At 35.6% G+C, this 24,256-nt stretch overlaps 1 protein-coding gene across 1 annotated transcript; it reads left to right on the top strand.

Annotated features, from left to right (window-relative positions):
* Positions 1-571: 571 nt before the first annotated feature.
* On the top strand, positions 572-23,691 carry lpcat1 (lysophosphatidylcholine acyltransferase 1). Its single transcript, XM_039680926.2, has 14 exons — positions 572-1,269; positions 6,013-6,152; positions 9,178-9,392; positions 11,722-11,834; positions 11,996-12,056; positions 14,528-14,586; positions 15,058-15,092; positions 15,392-15,446; positions 15,767-15,849; positions 16,444-16,569; positions 21,036-21,189; positions 21,336-21,428; positions 21,584-21,725; positions 23,075-23,691. Exons 1-14 carry the CDS (start codon positions 1,150-1,152, stop codon positions 23,269-23,271), a joined length of 1,593 nt encoding a protein of 530 aa, XP_039536860.2. The 5' UTR covers positions 572-1,149; the 3' UTR covers positions 23,272-23,691.
* The last annotated feature ends 565 nt before the right edge of the window (positions 23,692-24,256 follow it).

The following is a 24,256-nucleotide window of genomic DNA, read 5'->3' as shown; positions in this document are numbered from 1 at the left end:
ACTTTACCTGAACGCAGTTCAGACCTTAAATATGCATGAAAATCCACTGAATATTATGGAGGTTGCTTATTAAAAAGAATTAAAATTCAGACTTTTGCCAATGAATCATGCACAGCCATTTATAAACTGGTTTGGTCTGGCAAGCACGGTCAACATGCTTGACTTTTCCAGTTCCAGAATATTATTTATAATCAAAATTAAAAGATCGTTTTATATTTCCTTGTTTATCATAACTGCAAACTAAATTTATGAGGATGATTGTATTATCCCAGTGAGCAGGAATTTATTTGTACAGCAGGGGGCGATGCTACATTCCTGAATCATGAGGCTGTAAGCTATTTGATTTATTCTTTATTATTTTCTTATTAGCCTATATAATAAATTCTAACATTAGCACTTCTATTCTCGTAGAATAAAACGCTTTTAATTATATATAAAGCTCTTTCAATGGAGAAGCTTGAATTGAAACCAGTTTGAAAACGATGCACAAGAAAGGACAACAGTTGAGCTTCAAATTATATGTAGACTGAGTTTGATGTATGTAAAATCCTTATTCGAGCTCTGAACGCAGTAATGATCACCATTCATAACGTCCCTCAGCTGTGGCCGACTATGGAAAGTTGTTATGTTTACAAGATCCCAACGGGTTAAACACGTGCATGTAAATAATTCTCTAGGCAATAGTGCTGGAACTAAACTGTTATGAAAAGCACAGAGAGTTCGTTGTTGTTTTTATTTGTTTATTTTAAGCTGTAGCCCTACTGTCAATAAAAAAACTGGAGGGAAAATGTACATTGGACCAAAACAAGGGTGAATTGACCAAGTAATTGTTCAAGTAACACGTCGTTCAGGCCGTATCGTTAGAAAAATCCAGTGTTTGGATGATGTCAGAACTTGCGTCTATCACGCATGCGCACAATTAAAACGAGCATGATGCTGCTGCTCGTGAGTCGTGCTCGCTCGGTAAATTACAGGAGTTGACAGCGTCAAAAGAGAAGCCGAACGCTGGTTGTTTAAAATCGACTTGAAGTGCTCGTAAGACCAGGCAAATCAGAAAAGTTCTTTAGTATATAAGAGCAGGATCGCGCGGACGCGTTTGCTATACCTTTTATTATTCTTTTTAGAGATACATGTTTACTATCTTTCAGCATGAGGATCCCTAACAGAAAACTACACACGGCGGTGGACGGAGGAGACTCGGGCGTTTCAGCACACTTCAAAAATCCTTTCGTACACGAGTTGAGATTTACTCCTCTGCAGAAACTCAAGGTAAAGTAACTGTAAACTATAAACCACGATTTAAAAATGTTCCTCCTCACTGAATACATCCGTTGGAGAAAGAGTGGGACGTCTAGCAGAAGTTATTGTTTCAGTAGTTGCTGTTTCACGTCACTGCACGCGAGATGGGATCTGTCAGAGCCATATATTGTTGATACAGGTTTTTCAGTTTGTCGTTATTTCAATACTTACTGACCATAATATATTTCCTTAGTGGAACAGCCTGTTACTGAGTGTGTAGTAGGTCATGTTTGCCTGCCTGCCTAGTAGACTACATAGGGAGCCAGTTCCTGAGACCTTTAAATTGAATGAAATAAATAAACAAACTCACACTGGTATGTAGAAAAAGGCATCTTTTATAATCTAAATTTCATACAAAGCTGTCTAAGATGATTATTGTCTATTCTAACTATAGAATATCGTATAGAATATCTTTTTTTTTTCATTTGTATTCTAATATCACCTGCATGTAAAGCGTTATTTATTTCGTAGGTCTTCCTAAGCGTTATTTATTTCCTAGTAAATAGAGCCTTTGCATCACATATTTCTTCTGCTAGAAATTACTCTTTGTTCATTAAACATATTTTCACAAATATATGGAAACCTAGGTCCCTGATATGTAGATCAGGAATAAAATCAACTTGTATTAGATGCACAGTAGCAGTGAAAAATAATTTATACTTTTTTTTTTGTAGTTGTGTATGTGTATTTTGTATGTTAGGCTTTTGCCCTTTGCTGGGCTTGAAAAGGGAAAAACTTGTATTAATTTGTTGTTGCTATGTATGGATAGACTGAAGCATGATTATGAGAGTATCCATCCAATTCTGAGTAATTATGGTGTTTGTGATGTTTTGTGTTTTTAGTAAGCTGTTAACTTTTGGGCAGTTTAAATGGTTAGTTCACCCAAAAATGAAAATTCTCCCTCATGTTGTTCCAACCCTCTATGTGTTTATTTGTTCTCCTGAACGCAAAGGAAGATATTTGGAAGAATGTTTTAATGAAACGGGTCTCTCAACTCAATCCCCATTGACTACCATAGTAGGAAAAAATACATACATACTATGGTAGTCAATGTGGATTGAGATCTGTTTGATTAAAACATTCTTCCAAATATCTTCCTTTGTGTTCAGCAGAACAAATAAACACATAGAGGTTAAGGGTGAGTAAATACTGACAGAATTTTCATTTTTGGTTGAACAACTAACCCTTTAATTTGGAAACCGAAATTATGGCGCCATATGTCATATGACGTCTCCTATATGACGCCAAAGGATGAGAACAGGCTCACCCTTCTCAAAGAAGACACGAGCATCGTCCGCCTGCTCTTTCACAGAGCTGCTAAAGCATCAGATGCAGAAAAAGGGTGGAGATGGGCTTCTTAACCAGCACATCCCCCTCATCCTCCCTCAGGCTGAAGCACATGGAGAGTAGACATGAGGGGGAGGATGTTAACAGGACCCTATAGGCTGGGATCAGGGCTGCGCCTCTCACTCCTGGGACATTATACAGTGGGTTGGGGTGGAGAAGGTCGAGACCTGGTTATAATTCTTGTTCTGAGCAAATGATTTTAGCTCTTCATTCTGTTTGATAAATTAGTATGTTTTGATTTTTTTTTTAATCCCATAGGGAATAATTGGTTTAGTATTTAGTCTGTTACCTATAATACATTTCACACTAGCTCCTCCTAGGTCTCTGCTGCTCCCTCCCTTTCCCAAGAGAGCCATTGCCTCAGCCTCCAGCTCAGTTTAATCTTTCTGTTAGGGCAGGTTGCAAGAGTTGACAGCAGCTCTAGATAAATAAATAAACACTAAACCAGGCACACAGTTCATCTCCTCCTAATGGAGGCGTCGCGTGAGCCCATACACTTTTAATCACCGCTCTCAGAGAGATGCTCCGCTCCAGTTCTGATCTCACGATGACAACCTTAGCCTGTTGTGTCATAGCTAACTGCTAAATTTAACAAGATGGGTGCATTTTACAAATTAGTTGTTTGTGAATGAGAAAAACAGGAATAACCTTATTCTTGGCTCAACAAATGGAGCAGTGGTCAAGAAACTCACGCTTTTTGTGTCACGTGTCACAGTGGATTTTTCTAGGAAATTGGAAGCACATACTCTCATGCAGATTAAATATTCATTAACCATTCCAGGTCTTAACGTGAGCTCGTTCCTGTCTGCTTTGTCATTGGTTCTTGCGACAGAGTCCACAAGTCATGTGGTCAGATGCAAACAAAGGCCACTGTACCAAATATTACATTGATTTTCTCCAAGGGGATAATCCATCAGCCGGATGTTGAAGCCACCATTGTAGCAGAACTTCACCTGCTGTTAGCATTTCATTGACTCCCATTCATTTTGGCATCACTTTGACAGCGAATAACTTAACATCTGAGACGTCCAAAGACCTAATTTGTCAATCAACAATTATATACACAATTACATACATAATGAACTTTCTCCTAAGTGTAAATTAACAAGAATTAACTCGCTTTATAGGATGCATGCACACATATAACACTCCAACTTGCATCGGCTTGCATTTCTTCCTCACAGAAGACAAGTCGCATTAGAGTCTCTGGGGTCCCAAATGTTACATGAATTTCAGCAAAAAAAGTGTTTAAATAGTAACTAAACACTTAACCAACTTTTTATTAGTTAATGATCTGTAGGTATGGATCTTTATTAATACCAGTCATTGATTCGAGTAACGTTTTTGATATTTGTTTATGAATTGTTCTATTTCTACAATATATGGTGTAAAAACGTCTTAGTGCTGCCCTCTTCAGGTTGAACGGTGGCTACTGCAGTTGAATTTTCCTATTGGATGTTCCGCACTTCGTGACGTACGCAGGTTTCAGCTCACCACACGAGCTACGCCCTTGGCAGTATAAAAACCATCTTGTGTCGTCAAAACCGCTGTAGGGAGTATTGAAAATGATCAGGATCGAGTGTTTTAACATCTATTTCGTCCCCTCTATCTCCGCTGGGGTCAGCCCACTTTTTCAGCATTTTCAAATATTGCCAGTGGGTGGAGTCAGGCTCTGACCAGGGGTTAAGTTACAAACTTCAATCACAAACTTCTGCTTATCATTGTGAACTGAAGTCTTTAGATGTAAACCATTGATAGGAACATGAAATGTCTGGTCAAGAGGTCATCAGAAACGCTGATGCAAACCTAATCTTGCTCCTCGGATGATGTATTGTATCAGTAGCCAGTGCACGGTTGAGAAAAGCCTGGTAAACTACATGAAGTTGTGTTTGATCAGACACAGGATATTCAGGAATATTGAATAGTTTATAGGATAAAACTGTTAACAGTACAATGCTTTCATGTAAAGTCCAGATCAGATACGTCTGTTTTCAAAAACCCTTTCTCATGGGAAAAGCATCTAACATCAGTTGAAAATGATCTCTTCCTCAATTCTTGTTCCCTCTCATGTCTTTCTTATGTGATCTTGTTTTCCTGATTTGCCTAGAAGCGTGACATGTGATGTCCTTGTGCTCTGAGCTAATAGTTCTGTTAGTGCGGTCATGAATGGCTCACCATATGCATTTAATTCTGGCATTGCAAAAGCATAATCAGATTTTATGTTAGAAATCAGTCGTCTCGAATCATACTAATGTAAAATGTTTGCTTTTTGCTATTTATAAAATGTTAGTACACTTTGTTTTTTTTCTAATACACATTTTGAAATATTAGACAATATTTGTGTCCTATGAAATAACTTTTTCTCAGTTTTGAGTCTTAGAATTTTATTGTTTATTTAAATTTGAATTAAATAAAAAACACGTATAATCAATCTAATCTAGGGTATCAAATTTTAACAATTTAACAATTTATTAAAATTTTAAGAGTAACACCTCCCCCCCCATTCTATATTCTGTATTGCATAATATTTCAGGATTCTGTGTGTTGTTATTGAACAGAATTTTTTTTTTAACTTAATCAAATGAATTCATATAATGGTTTAATCAATATTTTATCTTTTAATATCATAAATGTATTTTTTAAAACCATCTCCTAGCTCCTAAAAATTACTCACATGCAGATATAATAGAATATTCTAGATATTCTGAATTACATGATATGGGGCATCATTTGAATATGACCAAATTCAGAATCATATTGTTCTTGTACAATGTGTTTGACTTATTTGCAATTGTATTACAAAGTCATCAGAATTGATTTGATACTTCAATTATTGGAACTTTAATGTTTAATCAAATCTGTTCATACATGCATTTTATAATTTAAGCCCCAAGGTTCTTTATTTTTTATAGTAAGCTTTGTTTGAAGTAAACTTTAGATCATTAACTGCAAAGAATCTAGGCCTATCTCATCAAAAAATCTTGATACTTTTGTTCTCAAGCATTTCAAACACTAGGTCTCTGAATGTAGCCATTACATCAACTACCTTTCTTTGAAATCTTAATGGTTCTGCTTAGAAGAGCCGAATGTGAGTTTACTCACATCAGTTAACTAGGGCTGAGTAATCTAAATGTTAATATTCTCCTGGCCAGTCTCTCTATGTCTGTTTTGCACAGCATAGCAAAATGTAGTATCGTTTCTCAGCATATTTTTGTTTCCCATCACTTTCTGTAAATGACCCTCATACATGATTTCTGTGTTCTCCAGCTCCACGGCAGTGTTTGAACTGGCAAATTCTGGATCAACATGAAAACATTTGGGATTTTAACCTCTGGTTACCTCTAACACGTTCCTTCTCTCTCACAGATAGCTGTGATGTCTGTGACACTTTTCCCTGTCCGTCTGCTCTTTGCTGCGTTCATGATGTTGCTGGCCTGGCCCTTTGCGTTCGTGGCTACCGTTGGCCGTTCTGAGGATGCAGTTGAACCACTATCCTGGTGGAGGGGGTGAGTAACAGATCAGAAATGTTAATCAGATTTGAGAGTTCGGGAACATTACACTGCCTCTCCATTTCTGCCCTCTGCATGAGAGACTCACTGCTAAAACAGGCCAACAGAGCCATTCAAACTGCAATTCGCAGAAAAAAAGAAATCGAAAGTCATAGATTTGAGGCAACATGAGCTGCAGCAACCGTTGGCATATTCAAATGTGAGTGTAGATGCTTGCATGATTTACTTCCCAATAAACTGGGGCTGTGTATCACCAAGAATTGTGCGATACTGTATCATGTATCACGATACAGGTTTTACAAGATGTTGTATTGTGATGTATTGCAATTCTGTAAGAAAGATGATATATTGGTGGTTACCCTGCAATGTACACTTTAATCAAAACAGTGGAATCTGCATTCACGTTTATACGACTCGTTTTTGTGCAGTCTAAGTAAAGGAAAAATATTACAGTAAATTGCTTGCAGGATTCTTTAGGTATATTAGTTTTATTTATTTTCTTAGATCTTGCTTTAAATGTTCACAGTTTTATATTACAGAAAGGTCAAAGTCCACTTAATATTTAAAACTGTAAAGCTACTTGCTTTAGAGCAATCTATTATGAATAAACATAATGTGATTGATGTGCTGAATTGGATCAGATCAGATGCTTTCTTAATTGTTTTCTCACTGCAGTCCTTTTTGTTTTTCTTGACAGGAACATATTTAATATTTATATTTAAAATGTAATATGTACATATTTAATAAGAATGCCCAGTAGCACGGATGGCATTGGGATGTTAACTGAGCTCTTAGATACAATGTGTATCACGTAACTGTATACAGTATTTTTGAGTATCGCTAAACATAGTAACGCGATATTCGTGTGTATTGATATTTTCTTAAACCCTTAGTGAGGTGAAAAGACCTTTAAGATCTTTTTGAAGCCCTACTGATCTTCCAAAGAGTGTGTTTACGGGTGAAACTTTGGAATAAATTGTGCCATATTCAAATCTCTCATGTGCGTTATTATTGTTTACATTTTTTTAAATAAATTTTTTAAAATTAGTTTCCACACTATCATTGTTAGTTTTTTTTTGGTTTTTTTTAGTTTGCATTGTTGTGTTTGATGGATGCAGGTTGTAAAGGTTTCACGTTGTGTAATGTGTCAACATCTAATATTCATTTGTGGCCTTTTTTTTAGCTTTAGACTAGAGTCTTGAATATGTATTATACTTTTGTTTTAGGTTTTTCCAGTTACACGAACAGTAAGTTGGTTTTTCTTTTTAGTTAAGAAAAATGTTTTGGGTTTTAATTTTGTTAACTGTATTGATAATAACTTGTGATGAGTTTTAATGCATTCACTGCACATCCACAGTGTTTTAATTCAGTACCATTGGGTTCCATTGTGGTTGAGACGCTTAAAAAGCTGGCTGCTAATATCAAACTCTTGGAATTAACTGAGTGAGTCTGTTCAGTTCATGTGGTGAGCATTATGTGGCGTGTGCGAATGAGCATTACTGCAGTTGCTCACCATGTACAATATTTCAATTCATTTCCATTGAGAGGATCCATTGGTTAGAAGTAGAGCCCGACCGATAAAGGATTTTGAAGGCCGATACCGATACAAATATTTGTTGGTTTTAAAATCCGATATTCCGATATATCGGCCGATATTTTTAAAAAATCTTTTTCCAGAAGCGCACAACAAAACATTAACAGATTTCCCTAACATTAGTTATTTGTAGTTATTTATGAGTTTTAACTAAAATCATATGATAATGCATTTTAAAAAGAAACTTGTCACAACAGAACAGAGGAACATCAAAATATATTAAAGTTCTGATAAATAAAATAATAATTAGTCCCTACATTGCCTTGTAAGCTACCTGCAACCTGGATCAGTGGGTTGCAGGATGTGGGGCGCGTTATACACGAGTGTAGCCAACAGGGACGGTGTAGAGTGCCCTCTGGTGGACAAACTATACAACTCCAACACTCATGACATGGTTGAAGCATGTTTCGTCCGTTTTTATTTTATTTTTGAAATATTAATTTATCGGCCATTATAACTGCCGATACCGATAGTTTGGAAAATGCCTAATATCGGTCTGGCTCTAGAGAAGCTTGCTGCCAACACCGATTACTAGGATTTGGAACAAAGCAGTAGTCTAAATATCCTCAGATATTTGAAAGCTCGCTCTTTCTCACAATTTGAAACTGCTAAAAAGAAGAGAGGTGTATTGTGTGTATGACGTATGTGTGGCACACCTACTCACTCACGGAGTCACATCACACTGCTCCATTCACACAGTCTCCATTCCACTATCACCTGATAGCTTCCAACAGGGCTTTTTATATTCTCTCACTGTCTGTTTGTATGTCTGTATGTGTCTTTCTGTATCCCATTGTGTGCAAGTTTGTTCTTGTGAGGCGTGGAAAGGAAAAGTTTTTTGTCTTTGTCAACAGTGTAAGTTTGAACAGACATGCTCAATTATCAAAACTGGAAAGGCACAGGTCACGCAACTACGTATTTCGCTACTGTGCATGTTTGAGTGGGTGTGCATTTTGTGCACGAGAGTGTTTCAGTGTGTTCATGAGCCAGCAGTGTTTAAAACTTGAAGCTTGAAGTCTATGTAGAAATCTAAGGCTTAACTAGTCCAAAACTGAATTTTCAGCCTCCTCTAAAGACATCCCAATAGTTAAAATATAAACTTAGCCTGTAAAAAACAAAAACCACTGTAAAACATGAATCTTAAATAAATCCTAAATAGGCCTTTCTTTATACATGTTGCTGTGCATTATTGCATTATAATGTACAGTAATACGCTCTTTTACAAATTTTTTTTTTTTTGTAATTGATTATCCAATTCAATTAAGTACAATAGTTTGCAATGCAGTTTCATGTTGACTGCTAAATGAGGTGTACTACAGTCAGTTGGATGTGAAGGCAATTGAATTGCTCCACAATGTCAGGAAACAGATGATATTATCCTACTAACCCTGTCTCTGTCTTCCCCTTTGTTTGTTCCTCTCTCTCCAGGCTGGTAGATCTGGCCTTAAAGGCCATCATGAGAGCCATGTGGTTTTCCGGAGGGTTTCACTGGGTCCGTGTAAAGGGACGGCCGGCTCTGCCCAGTGAAGCATCTATCCTCACGATGGCCCCTCACTCATCTTATTTTGACGCCATCCCCGTCACCATGACGATGGCATCAATAGTGATGAAGGCAGAGAGTAAAGACATTCCAGTCTGGGGCAGTAAGTTTTTTAACATAATAAGGCGAGACACGGCAGGCAAAAACATCGTTTTTTTTTTTTTCCACTGGTCAATTTTGAGATTTTGGGATATTTATCTTCAATAACATCTTTAATAAATGTCTTCTTTCAGACTTGTGGTGAAAAAAAAGTCCGAAATACACATTTAGGTCTTTATTTTACTACACTTTGTATGTTTGCGTCTGTAGATTTCTCATAAATTCTTGTCGTAAATCGATTGCAATCTGCACCCTGTCATCACACACACAGTTAGAAAGTTCTCTTTCTCCTATACAATGCTGTCGGATGGTCATTTCCTTTTTATCAGCAACCAATCGTGAAGGTAAAAGGGGAGATTTAACTCTAAATGCACAAGCTTATTGGCTGATGCTAAATCTTTAAAGCCAGTTTTCTCAAAATGACTTTTCTCTCATACTCCAAGTCCGAAATCTCCACTTCAGTAGCACCTAGTATATACACCAAACATTCCAGTCTTGTACCTAGTTATATTATGAAGACATTTACAGAAGGATTTGTAAAATGTATTATTCCTAGCCTGATTTATATAACATTTTATTCCAAAAAAAATGGCGAAAATATTTTTTAAGGCAATTGACCTTATGCACAGCTGCACTACTTCCTGAACTTAAGCCAGGGCTGCGTTCAGCCCGGACAAAGCGTTACACAACGTTTTTTAAACAGAAACGGTGATGCGTTGAACACCCCGTTCTGGTGACACAAGAGTTGCAACTATGGAGCCCGATAAGGCCATTCTCTGTGTTCTTTGTGAAGAATTTTCGGAGCCTGTAACTGCACTTGCCGCCCAGAACACAAGAGAACATCCCAATCAAGTGAAGGGATTTGTGGAAACTGAACGCACACATCTTACCTAATTCAGACTAAAACACATTCTGTTTAGCCTCACCCACTAACTTTATTTGTATTTCATAATGTTTTAATAACCTATTTTCTTTCTCATTTTTAGGAAAAGCACTTACCATTTTTTTATTTCTATACCAAATGTCATACACTTGCAATGAAGCTAAAAAATATAATAAACTACATCATGTTGATATCCTATATTTTGACAATAAACGACAATCTTCTAAAATCTTCAGTTGTTGCATATAGCGATCTGCATTGGACACATTTGTAAATTATTTTCCTTAACCCATTGTGCGAGTTCACTTTAATACCACATGCTTTATATACATGTTGCTGCTGATTGGATTGCAGTTCTGACACACCCACCAAACGAGAGAAAACACATCTCAAATCCTGGAAACATGACGTTCAACTAGGTTTCAACGCACTGTTTTGAACTTGAACGTGCCCCAGCTCTTTGTTTCCCGTCTGCCGTTATTGGCCGAACTTGATTAATTCAGGTGTGTCTAATTATTGTTGCCGTGACTACTGAGGTCAGGCACACCTGGATTAATCAATTTGTCCAATAATGGCAGACAGGAAACAAGGAGCTGGCTTAAGTTCAGGAAGTAGTGCAGCTGTGCATAAAGCATTAGACAGTATATTCTGACTTACAGGATAACAAAAGTAGATATCCATAAATCCCTCTGTAATTTTTTTCTCATCTAATATGTGAACACACTGGCTTTATCCAATACTCAGATTTTGTTTTTTCCCCTTTTTTTGTTAAATATATGCAAATTGGTGCATATTTAATTAGATAATGCCTCATTTGCATATTTAAACATTAAATTACAGAAAACTTGTAAAATGTTTTTTTCTCTTCTTAATGTAGGTAATCAACTGGGAAAGTTTCATGGTGATATCTGCTAGTTAAAAAAATTACCCCATTCACCTGTAGTGTCTCGCCTTAAGAGACAAATATTGAAACTCTTGGGTTTGTTTAGTTCACCTTAAAGATTTTGAATTTGATCAATTGAGATGTGCACTGTGCTTGTATATCACAGCACTTAGTTATTGTTGCTCTTTTGTTCAGTTTGGTACAACAATAGTTTGGGTTAAGTGCTTCTATTGTTCTCCTCATTTGCAGTCTGATAAATGAAAATGTAAATGAGGTGTGGTGATAATTATTTTCCCTCTTTATGTTAGGTGCTACTCTACTTGTGGTCAAAAATATATTTTTTTTAAATGTTCTTGGAAGGAAAGATAGTTAAGAAAACATGGGGCCAATTAATTATTGTTTATAGAAAATCTCAATATATACTCTTAGCATTTTGCAAAATTTGACTTGCCTACTTTTTAGGTCTCCCTTTTGTCACATAAAAAGAAATATAATATTTTATTGCTCACTCTCTGTGACCCCCTATTCTCTCATCTGCCCCACCCTCCACTCTTTCTCCATTTTTAGCTCTTATCAAGTTCATTCGGCCTGTGTTTGTGTCACGCTCTGATCAGGACTCTCGAAGGAAGACCGTCGAGGAGATCAAACGCCGAGCTTGTTCTGATGGCAAATGGCCTCAGGTACCACACAAACACACATCGACATCTGATATTCTGCATCTAACGTAATGCCGTTTGTACAGTTTAAGTGTCCAAACACATTTCTGGGCCACTTTGTATCATGATTTTGTGAGTTAGAGCAGTACTGAGGTATTTCTCCTCTGACTGTGGCCTGTTTCCAGATCATGATTTTCCCGGAGGGCACATGCACCAATAGATCCTGTCTCATCGCATTTAAGCCTGGTATGTGTAGTACACTGTGCCCAGCTCTGATATCTGCCAACTAAACACAATTTTCTAACCTGGAATGAGTGATTGAGTTTTTGTTTTTGAGACTTTGTGATAAGAGTGTTTATTGAAGATAGTTTGCTGATATTTAGCTATATGTGTAGCTCTTTGTACCCTCTCTAATCTGCAGCCCATCATGGTTCACAGCGCAGAGAGATCTGGTGCTTGGCTTCCACTTCCTGTGTGCGCTGTGGAGTCTGATGGTCTTTTCTCCTCAAATCCCTCTCTTCTGTTAGTCATTGTATCGGTTCCATTCCTCTAATCCCCGCTCCTCCTCTCTCTATCCCTTGCTTATTTTCTCTTGTCTGGCTATCTCACTTTTCTCTCTACAACCTTTAATACTGGAGCTCTCAGTGTTCCAGACAACATCAGCTTTGGCTGTCTGTAGCCAGATAGCTCTCCAAAACAAAAACAAGGCCAGAATCTGAGTTTACAAAAACACAGTGTACTGTGAGTTTTAGTTTATAGTGCACTTTTTGAATAAACTATGTGGTAATCAATTTCTTAAGCACATGATGTCAAAATTGCATTCCATTTTCAGGCTTCCATTGGTATTTTATTGGTTCGAAAGGCATCATAGTCCGCACACTTTTAATTCTTCTTCAGGAAAAAAACAAAACATTTTACAGTCACTGTACATTGCAGCACCTCTATTCCCAGTCTGAGTGATTGATTTCCGAATCTTTCCCGAAAAGATTGGCCACTCTGATTGGCCAGATGACCCACTGCGTTGAGATTGGCCAAACACCTCAAGCGTGTATTGTATATGTTCAGAAGTTTCAGCTTCTGAAGTCATTGTGAACACAACCAGTTAATAATGTCGTAGGCTTTACCATATCAATTTGAGGACATTGCTAGACATTATGCTATTATTTCAAAATGTGATGTAGACTTTTGCAGTTGTAATATCTGGACATTGATCAATGGGTTTTAGGCAGGTCTAGAGCAGTGTTCAAATCTTTGTGTGAATGAATTAATTTTTGTCTGTTTAAAACTACCAAACTGTTCAAAAACAGTTATTAAATATAAAGTCATTACATTTTATTGTTTTAAAAAACAGAGAAGCTGCAACTGTATGCAAAAAAAACATTTATTTACAGTAGTAGGCAGGCACACTTGGGCACATGTGGATGCTTCAAGTATAAACCAAGCTTTAGTCAAATACCAGCACAGAACATCTCTATGGTGAAAAATGCAAATGAATGATGGGTGTTTTTTACATTTGCATTAACCTCCTCTGTATAAGAGCTGTGTTGAATTTGTCAAAGGTGAGTAAGTTCAGTCTCTGTGAAGGGTTGGTCAGTCTCTATTAACAACATGTAATAAGAAGCTGCTTATAAGCTGAAGGGCATCTCTCATCTGTCTAAACCTTTCCAGAAGTGATGAAATTTAACTGGCACAGACTGATGCTCAAAATAGAGAAAATGAGGACTAGATATGACTACATGTACTGTATATTGCTTAAAACAATTAACTTTATTTTTCAAAAGAGACATTTTTTACTTTTTTGATAAGTGCTAGAAAAAAAAACATTAAAAATTATAATATAAAAATTAAAATATGACAAAGCAACCCACCTCCATTAAAAGACACCTTTAAAGGGATAGTTCACTTTGAAATGAATTTTTGATATGTTTTAACAAGATGTAGGACACCATTATTTATCATTAAGTCTATGTTTTCCAAGCTGTAGGTGTCTTTGTTTCCACAGTGTTTTCAATTTTTATATTTTTCAGTCAAACCGTTGTTGTCTTTCAGTCATACACTTGAGGTTTATGGGGTCCACCCTCGGTCCACCCCATAAGTCCAAAATAAACATGATTTAATGACTCATTACACATTGATGGCCTAAGACACGAAACGAGAGGTTTGTGTGACAAAACGAACAGTATCCGAGGGTGGACCCCATAAACCTGCATTATATGACTGATAGACAACAACGGTTTGACCGAAAAGTGTCAAAATTGAAAATACTGTGGAAACAAAGACACCTAAATCTTGGATGCCCTTGAGGTAAGCTAAAACACATCAAAAATTAATTTCAAAGTGAACTATCCCTTTAAGTGTAAAGATCTCAAGAGTGAATGTTCAGCTTATACAATTATGATTGTCTATTGGTGAAAACAGTTAATCATCTAAATGATTTATTATAATTCATTATTAAATGTACCATCTTGCAAAGCTTGAATGTAAGCAAGTAGCTGGTTTGCAGTGATATCTGAATATTAAAAACACTAAAGCTGGATGAGGTCAGTGGATTTGGATACTTAAGTTCACACACTCAGTCGCACAGAAGTTTCATGTTTCAAATGGGACAGGCTATAGTTTTAATGCCACACCCATCCTTTGGAGTGAAACGAGGCGAAAGCACAGGATCTGTCTGATTCCCACTCGTTTACCGTCCTTTTGTCCCTTCCTTTCTGCAGGTGCATTCATCCCTGGCGTTCCTGTGCAGCCTGTGCTGTTGCGATATCCTAATGAGATGGTAAGAATAACCTCAAGTTCCACGCCCAAACAGGGTGAGTCATTATTGTCACTGATCCACATATTTACTCTCTGGAGCTGTGGATTATTTGTCTTCAGTTATAAAGGCTTTAGCTTATTTGATGGGGCTGGGAAAATTAAATGTAGTCTTTTCCTTTTGTTTTGTTTCACTGTTGAAACCTTTCTTTTTTTGTCTGTCTGTCTGTAAAGTCTTTGTCTCTTTCTCATAAATAATACATGCGAGCAATCAGGTTTCATTTAGACTCCTTGGAAAACTTGGCTCTTAGCATTTATCGCTACTGGAATTGAAGTACGTGGCCCTTAGTTAAGGTTTTGCTGTCAGAGGAGGAATTTCAAGTGGTTCGGTCACGTTTGGGTGTGTGTGACTTGCTTAGGTGGAGACTGCCAGAGATTGTTGTTTGAGATGATAATCCCATTCATTTGCATCTTTCTCTTCTCACTTCCTTGACAGGATACAATCTCATGGACGTGGCAAGGGCCTGGAGCGTGAGTCTCTTGAATTCCTTTAAAGGGACAGTTCACCCAAAAATTAAAATTCTGTCATTTCCTTACCCTAATGTCACTCCAAACCTGTCTTAGTTTATTTCTTCTGAATCATTTTTGTTTTTGGGTAAGCTATTCCCTTATCCTTCTTAGTGTATTATAATGTTGGTAATGCTTTATGGAAAATAAATTACAAGGGAAAACCACATTTAGAGATGTATCTGGGTGTAGAGTAATGGTCAAGTTTTATGTGCTTGTGTATATATTGGTGAGTTCAAATTAAATACCATTATCTTTTTCAGGTTTAAGATTTTATGGCTCACATTATGTCAGCTACATAACTTCATAGAAATAGAGGTGAGAACTCACATTTTGCTGTAAATGTCAGTGTTATGTTAGTATTATTTATTACCAAAAATAATGTTTTGAGTTTTAGCAGCTTAAGTTGTAGTAATTTTATGTTTTCAATATCTAATAATTTTTTAGTTTTAGTCAGTAATTTTAGTACTTCCACTTTTTTTTTTTTTACCTTTTTCCTCCCAAATTTATTTCAGTTTCAGCAATTCAACATTTCTAATATATGTAATATATGTGAACACTTATATATATATATATATATATATATATATATATAAAATATTATATTTATGATAAAAAAAATTGTTCTTTCTGTCCAGTATCTTCCTACATACACCCCATCAGAAGAAGAGAAGGAGGATCCAGCCCTGTTTGCCAACAATGTGAGACGAATCATGGCCAAGTGAGTGGATTTTAAAAAGGCCTAACAAACTTATCACGGCAAAGTTTTTATTCTCACTTTATTTAGGGTATGCACATGACGTTACTATTACGCACAGTTACGCGCACTGAGTGGCAAAAGACTAAGTTGCAGCATTGGTTTACAGCATGAATGTAGCGAAAAACACATCTAAAATGGGAAAGAGCTTTGAGATTGACTGTACAAACACTGTAGATTTGACAAGAAATTTGGGGTATATTTTTACAGACTGACAAAAGCCACAGAAAAGAGAACTGGACTGCAGGCAGCGAAACATTGATTTGCAGTTGTTATTTGTTTTTTGGTTATCATATTGTATTGTCAACTCAATTAATTATTTACCATCTTATAATCTGCAAAATTTAAATGTTTTTAAACATTGACAAAAACTCTAGAATTATATATATATATATATATATATATATATATATATATACAGTATATATTTATGTGTGTGTGTATATATGTATATAATTGTGAAAACCAGGCCTTTATATCCCAAAACATTCTAAAAGGCCCCAGTGTCCTGAAACCGTTAAATCATACTTGTTTTCATTCTGTGTGTTTTCTTCATAGGGCACTTGGGTTGCCCATTATCGATTACTCCTTTGAGGACTGCCAGCTTGCTATGGCTAAAGGCCCTTTGCGTTTGCCCAGACAAACCTGCCTGCTGGAGTTAGCCAGACTGGTACGAAATTTGGGGTGAGTAGATCTTTTTTTTATTTTTTTTTTATTTTGAACACCGCATGATGTCTAGGATAGTGTACGGTGGCATACACTACCGTTCATAGGTCTTTTGATTGTTTTTTTTTTTTAAAAAAAAATTAATCTTTTATTCAGCAAGAATGCTTTAAATTGATCAAAAGATTTCACTTTAAAATAAATTATGCTCTTTTTTATTTTCTATTCATCAAATACGCCTTAAAAAATGTATCATGGTTTCCACAAATATATATATATATATATATATATATATATATATATATATATATAAATACTAAGAAATGTGCACCAAATTAGCATATTAGAATGTTTTCTGAAGGATCATGTGACATTGAAGACTGGAGTAATGATCCTGAAAATACAGCTTCATCAAGTCATTAAGTCAAGTATTTTTATATAGTGCTTTTCACGGTATAATCAAAGCAGCTTCACAGTATCAATCAAAACATAATAACAATGTCCGTTTCTTAGTGGAAAAACATCCATGTTTGGTATAGCTAATCGAGGGTATTACTGATTGGTTAATTAATTTGAATATCCCCAACTGAGCAAGCCAAATGCAGTGGCAAGGAACCGAAAAACTCCATCAAGTGACTTAATGGTGTCCTAAAACTCCATCAAGTGACCCACTGGATATATTCGTCCATTGAGTCATCAATATATTACAATAGAAAACAGTTATTTTAAATTGCAATGATACTTCACAATATTTCTCAAAGTTTAACAGTATTTTTTAAGTGTAATTCAGAGTATTTCCACATTTGTTGATGAGTCATCTTTTACTGAACGTTAATTTCAAGGAATTTATATTAGGAATTTTTGTCCATGTATGATAAAAGATATGAATCTAAAAGCAAACAATAATATGCAATGCTAGCAATCCAGTATCTTGTAAACATAACTTGGATACCATACTTTTCATCTGTAATTATCATGAGGATGTCCTGAGTTGGTGAGTTACTAAGCTGTGACCAATCAGACAAGGCTTCAATGAGAATTAGCGGAAAAGTCCGTCAAAGGTTTTCCTGTGGTTCCTGGAAGTTGCTTAAAGGGGGTCTGTCAAATTATAGCTTGTAAAAGCTCTAGCCTTTTTTTTTCTGTGCAGTGTGCACCAGATCATCTCTGAATGAACATACACTTTGGGTGGTCTCTATGTGTGTCTAACAGACCAGCAAACTTATTTTTGTAATTTTATTTTTTTAAATGTAATATACTACCTCAATTTGTAGGTTGAAAGAATCAGTGCTTATGTTTTAGTTAAGTGGGTTATAACAGTGATGGACAGTTTCAGGTTAAATCAACCATCCAGCCAATCAATCCATTAGTACGTTCATCCACCGATTGGCTCTACATATAATAGTATTGTTGTTCAGAAGAGCCACATCATAAATGATCATTACGTTCAATAGTATGAGCAGCGCTGTGCTGATTGATGAAAAAAAAATTAAACACAGCTCTTTGCCTGCCAGCACTGCTCTCATAATGAGAAGTTAACATGGGTGTTGTTTGCTTTGGATTTGAGCCTGATGATTGATTTTACACTGGTGGTAGAGCAGTGGGCTGGTTTGTACTGATGCTTATCATCTGGCAGTGAACATGCTGCCCTCTAGTGAATATGATGAGGAAACACAATCAACGAACATGGCTTGCTGTAATAAGGGTCAAACTATAGCATTCTTTGAGCATCAAAGGTGAATAAAAATTGGCTTTGGCAAGTTAATAAAAGAGTAAATTGCCTGTAATGTACCTTATACTACTACTACTACTACTACATCATTCATAATAATAAGTGAAGTAAGCAAATAAAACCAGAGACAAACACTATTTTTAAAGTTTGGAATCACTCACTTTTGAAATGTTATTTTAAAGAAATTGATACACTTATTTACTTTGGATGCATTCAATTACAATAAAGACATTTACACTACTGTACATACTTGACAAAAAATAACAAAGGTTTATGGTCGGTATATACAGTCACAGTCAATTCTTATGAACCAATGTAAACCTTGAAGAATTGCATCGCTAAAAGAAGTCCTCGGCTCAAGCTTCTTTCTCTACTCTAGAATAATTGATCTGACGTTTGTTAAATTAAACTCGAGAAAATTAGCAAATGGGATTAAGTAGACCAGTTTCGTCCTCCTGACCTGGAGGGTTACGGCCCCAGTGACTAAAGCACTAGTGTCCACTTCTAATCTGAATGGATGAGTGAAATTCGGAGCGGCAAGTCTTAGGTTATCAAAATGGTTGGATTTTGGTAAGATTCCTTCTTACTTTTTTTAAGGAATTGTCTTATGCTTACCAAGGCTGCATTTATTTGACCATAAATACAGTAATATTGCGGCTATTACATTTAAAAAAAAATGACTGTTTCTATTATAATATATTTTAAATTTAGTTTTTTAAATTGATTAATTTTTTTTTATTTACTACCATGATACATTTTTTTCTGAATTCTTTGAGCTGAAAGTTAAAAAAATGTATAATTTATTTGAAATGGAAATCATTTGTAACATTATAAATGTCTTCTGTGTCCATTTTGATAAATTGAATGTGTAACCTCTCAGAAAAAAGGTACAAAAGCTGTCACTGGGGCTGTACCTTTTCAAAAGGTCCATTTCATGAGCTAATAAGTACATTGTAGGTGCTAATGTCCATTTTAGGTGCTAATATGTCCATTTCTGGTGCTAATATGTACATTTTAGGTCCTAATATGTACATTTCTGGAGCTAATATGTACATTTTAGGTGGTAATATGTACATTTTAGGTACTAATATGTACATTTTAAGTGTTAATATGTTCATTTTAGGTGCTAATATGTCAATTTCTGGAGCTAATATGTATATTTTAGGTCCTAATATGTACATTTTAGGTGGTAATATGTATATTTTATTTGCTAATATGTCAATTTCAAGAGCTAATATGCACATTTTAGGTCCTAATATGTACATTTAGGTGTTAATATGTATATTTTAGTTGCTAATATGTCAATTTCACGTGCTAATATGTAAGTTTCAAGAGCTAATATGTCCATTTTAGGTACTAATATGTCCATTTTAGGTGCTAATATGTACATTTCTGGAGCTAATATGTACATTTTAGGTGGAAATATGTCCATTTCAGGAGCTAATATGTACATTTTAGGTCCTAATATGTACATTTTAGGTGCTAATATGTCAATTTTAGGAGCTAATATGTATATTTTAGTTGCTAATATGTCCATTTTAGGTGGTAATATATACATTTTAGGTGTTAATATGTACATTTCAGGTGCTAATATGTATATTTTAGTTGCCAATATGTCAATTTCATGAGCTAACATGTCAATTTCATGAGCTAATATATCAATTTCAAGAGCTAATATGTACATTTTAGGTACTAATATGTACATTTTAGGTGTTAATATGTACATTTCAGGTGCTAATATGTACATTTATGTACACTCGTGTTCCAGTAAGGTACCAATATTCAGCCTTTGGGTACAAAAGTGTACCTTTTGAAAAGGTACAGCCCCAGTGAGAGCTTCTGTACCTTTTTTTTCTGAGAGTGTAATGCCTATTAATTTCTTTTTTAAATGTTTTATTTCCCAAAAAATGTGTTTCTTCAAACTCAGAAGAATCCTCCACATAGACTATATGCAGTCGGTTTATTAAGAGGTTCAACTGAAGTTTAATCTCATGCATTCTGCTGTGCTTCCCGTAGGTGTTATTGGCCTGTAGGATGCTTCTTCAAACTGTTCCCACTATAACTCAAAGCTTCAAACTTGGATTCATTCATCTAGAATACTCTTTTTGCAAACTTTTACCATTCAGTCTTTGTTCCTTTGCCCATCCTGCCCCTTTTCTTCTTTTCTTTTTTTCTGTCTTTTTTTCTGCCAGTGTCAGATGTGACTGTTTCTTTGAAACTCTTAAAAGCCCAGTCTCTCAGAGTCTTCTCTCCACGGTTAGTGTTGAAAAGCTGTTTAGTGTGTACAGTTCAATGTAGCCGCCAGCTGAGCACCAGTAAGGGGTCTGTTTCTCAAACTAGAGACCCTGATGTTCTCGTCCTCTTGTTATTCTGGGTCGTCCACTTCTCTCCGTGCTGGTTAGATCCATTTTGCTTTCTTCTTTTAAGACAGTAGTTCATGGAACAACCTTCATCTCTCAAAATAACAATTCACTGAGTTTCTAGAGAAATATTTCTTTGTTTTTTTTTTTTAAACCAAAAAGTGACTTGTTCGAAATGCAAGTGTACTCTACTTTTAAAGATATGTAATTGTATCGATGCGGTTCATTAGACAACACAATGATGAAAAAGGACGTAGTAGTAGTAGGATGTGATATTTTCTAGGTTGGAACAATTAAATATTTTATCTATTTTCTCAGTTCACCCGCCAGTGGCACATTTGGTTTATAATACTACTAATAAAAAAGTTAATAATGAATGATTTTTCGTCCTCTCTTAGACTGAAGACGGGGGTCACTGATGAAGTCCTGCATGAAGAAGCCTCCAGGGCCCTTAAGATGTGTGGAAGCAGGCTGGATCTGGAGGGATTTGCTCAGTACCTGAATAAATCCATGACAGAAGCAGTTCAGGATATCTTCTCTCTTTTTGAGGAGGTTAAACATTTATCAAATGATCTTTTTTAGAGCGTGACTGTATGGAAAACAAATTAACTTGCATTTCAAACAGATCAGTTGTAATCAGTTATGCATTTACATGATGTCTGTCAGACTGTGATGACGTTTGAATGAATTGTTTTCAGCATGGGAAGATGGATGTGAGAGAGTATGTCATTGCCCTGTCAGTGGTTTGTAGACCTTTCAGATATCTGGAGACCATTAAACTGGCCTTTAGGGTGAGTTGACTTTCTAAAATCTCTCATTGTTTCAAATAGACAAGATCTCACACATTAAATGTGCAGTATGATATATTCTGCTTAATAGATTATAGTTATTAATATGTATGTGTAAGCGAGACATTTAACATTTTAACACTTTTCCTTGTGTCTAGATGTTTGAAGCACAGGAGGATGGAGCAGTTGTAGAAGATGAGCTGGCCATCATTTTGAAAACGGCTCTCGGCATTGGAGATTTTGTTGTTTGCGATCTCTTCAGGGCCATAGATTGCCAAGACAAAGGGAAGATCACATTTGGTAAGACCCTTTACTTTGATTTACATGTTAAATGTGATTGTCTGATTGCTTAGGTGTTGTGCTTGCTTTATTATAAACACAAAATATCAACAAGGAAATTAAAAAAAAAAGGAAATTAGTCATTGGTTAAATCAACCATCCAGCCAATCAATCCATTAGTACGTTCATCCACCGATTGGCTCTACATATCATAGTATTGATCTATAGTTGTTCAGAAGAGCCACATATGTAATTAAATAAATCTCAAAGTGCTAGTATTACAGACATAATATACTGTTCAGTTCACAGTATATATTTGTAATGTTTTGGACACTGAAATGCATGTTAATTACAATTGAATGAAAATGTATTATAGTTTAAGTATGTATTATTAAATGCACTTTATATTGAACTTTAAGGACCCAAAAACATCTTTACATGTAATTTCATAATTGCTTCTAATAACATATTTGTAATGATAAAGTTGGCCAAAGTGGACACTGCATGCTAAAGGAATTTGTTGAAATTTTACCCTTATTTCTTATATACAAATAATGTATGGAATAGAGACCAGGGCCCGTATTCATAAAGATTCTAAGAATCCTGTCAGAAAACTCTTAATTTAGCTTAAAAACTTTTACGTAGGAGTCTTAGCTTGAGAGCGATTCGGGACTGATCTGAGAGCAACTCTGAGTAAGGAAAAGACAAAAGCTTTCATGTTAGTCAGTAGGCGGGGAAGACTGTGATTGGTTGGTTGTCCAAGAAGGAAAAAAAGAGGGTTTTTCCCCCCCAGTTTTAAGTATGGGGTTTACTCACACACACACACACGCACATTATATATATGTATATAAATCCTTTTTTTTTCATGCTGTTAATTTCCTAAGGTATTAAATTGGCTTAGAATGATAAAAAAATTGTTCCATTCTTTCCAATTACACTGATTGCTGTCTATTTAAGTGGTGGTTTGAGTGTTGGCTTTAAAATGAGATAGTTGTGTGTCTCTGAAAGATCAGTCACAAACATGATCCCTGCACGATCTCATCTATAGTGTCTTATTAACTCACTGTAATTGTCTGCAACAAAAAAGCCTCTTAAAAGTCCTCATCCGTAAAATTTTGACCTTAAGACCTCTTTTAAGGGTTAAGATGCTTTCTGAATTACTTTTTTTGTTTACTAGGATTTTTTTCTTCAATTTTAAGAGTAAACACCCACATTTCTAAGAATTTTCTCAGAATTCCGACTCTAGGAGTTACTCTTTGCATTAAGATTATTTATTGATACGGGCCCTGATTATTTGGTTTTTGCATAAAATTTAATTACATTTGTCTCATACATTATATCTGGTATGTTTTACCTATGTTTGGTGGCAGATGATTTTTGCCGGTTTATGGAGAGTTGTCCTGATTTTGTGGAGCAGTACCACTGTCTCCTAGAGCCAATCCCTCAACACTCCAGAGAATCCACTTCACCCTCAGAGACTCGGTTTTCAACTAACGGCTTCTGTGCTGACTTCAGCCCTCGAGATCCAAACACTCACAGTGCTGCACACAGCAAGAAACAGGACTAAAAGCAGCTTTTACTATCACAGCCTGTCACAGTCAGCGTGGAAGGGTATTTTTGTGTGCATGTGTGTACTTCTGTGTGCAGGCGAGGTGATGATAGATGCTATCTTGAAGTTGAATCGGAATTTGCATCTGGGTACATTACTCCAGGGATTTGTTTTTTTCAAGAGCTCCGTTCAAAATCTTCAAGACGGTTCGTTGTCTGACATATCTTACGAATGGAAACCAAACTGATAACATTTTTCTTTCCTTTTTTTTTTTTTTCTTTTTTGAGAAATTTTACAGATTTTCTATATAAAGTATTGTTTTCTTTATAAAATGAGCGTGGGGTTTTAATATATGCAAAAAACAAACAAGTCTTGGCTGATGTCTTTCAGGTTGTTGAGGTGCAATAGTACAAAACAAACCACCATGTGCTTCACAAATATATTGGTAAAAAAGAAAATTTGAGTGAACCTGTAAATGTCTTGGGTTTGTTTTTGGATAAAAGGAATTCAGTCATTAATAAATCTGATTAAGTAACTCAAATATGTCTGATGTTATCACTAAAAACAAATTCACACTATTACATGAAATGGTAATCAAACCTTAAAACACTTTTTCTTTTTTTTTTTTCCTTTTTTTTTTAGATGTTGACAGATATGGATATGGAAAAACAACAATAGCACTTATATTGTTAAATGATTTTTTTTTCTAGCTATTTTGTTAGTTCGGTCTAAAAAGCAAAGTTTAACTAAAAATGACGAAAGTGTTGTATATGCGTTAATTCGAAGTGGTGATTGGCTGCCACTAAACAGTTTCTGAACCTTTCTCTGCATGAGAACGATGCTGCCATAGCTTTAATTTGACTACAAACACATGGAAAATATGACTAACAGTATTAGTATACAACAAGCAGGAGACCGGTTTCTGAGAACGTGTATCATTGATTTTAAACGGACTGAAGTAATTGTATGGACATTTAATCAAGTGAACATGAACAGCACCGTG

The sequence above is a fragment of the Pimephales promelas genome, chromosome 18, assembly GCF_988280905.1.
Source record: "Pimephales promelas chromosome 18, fPimPro1.hap1.1, whole genome shotgun sequence".
Lineage (NCBI taxonomy): Eukaryota > Metazoa > Chordata > Actinopteri > Cypriniformes > Leuciscidae > Pimephales > Pimephales promelas.
The sequence above is the reverse complement of the archived record's forward strand: the minus strand, read 5'-3'. Positions and strand labels throughout refer to the sequence as shown.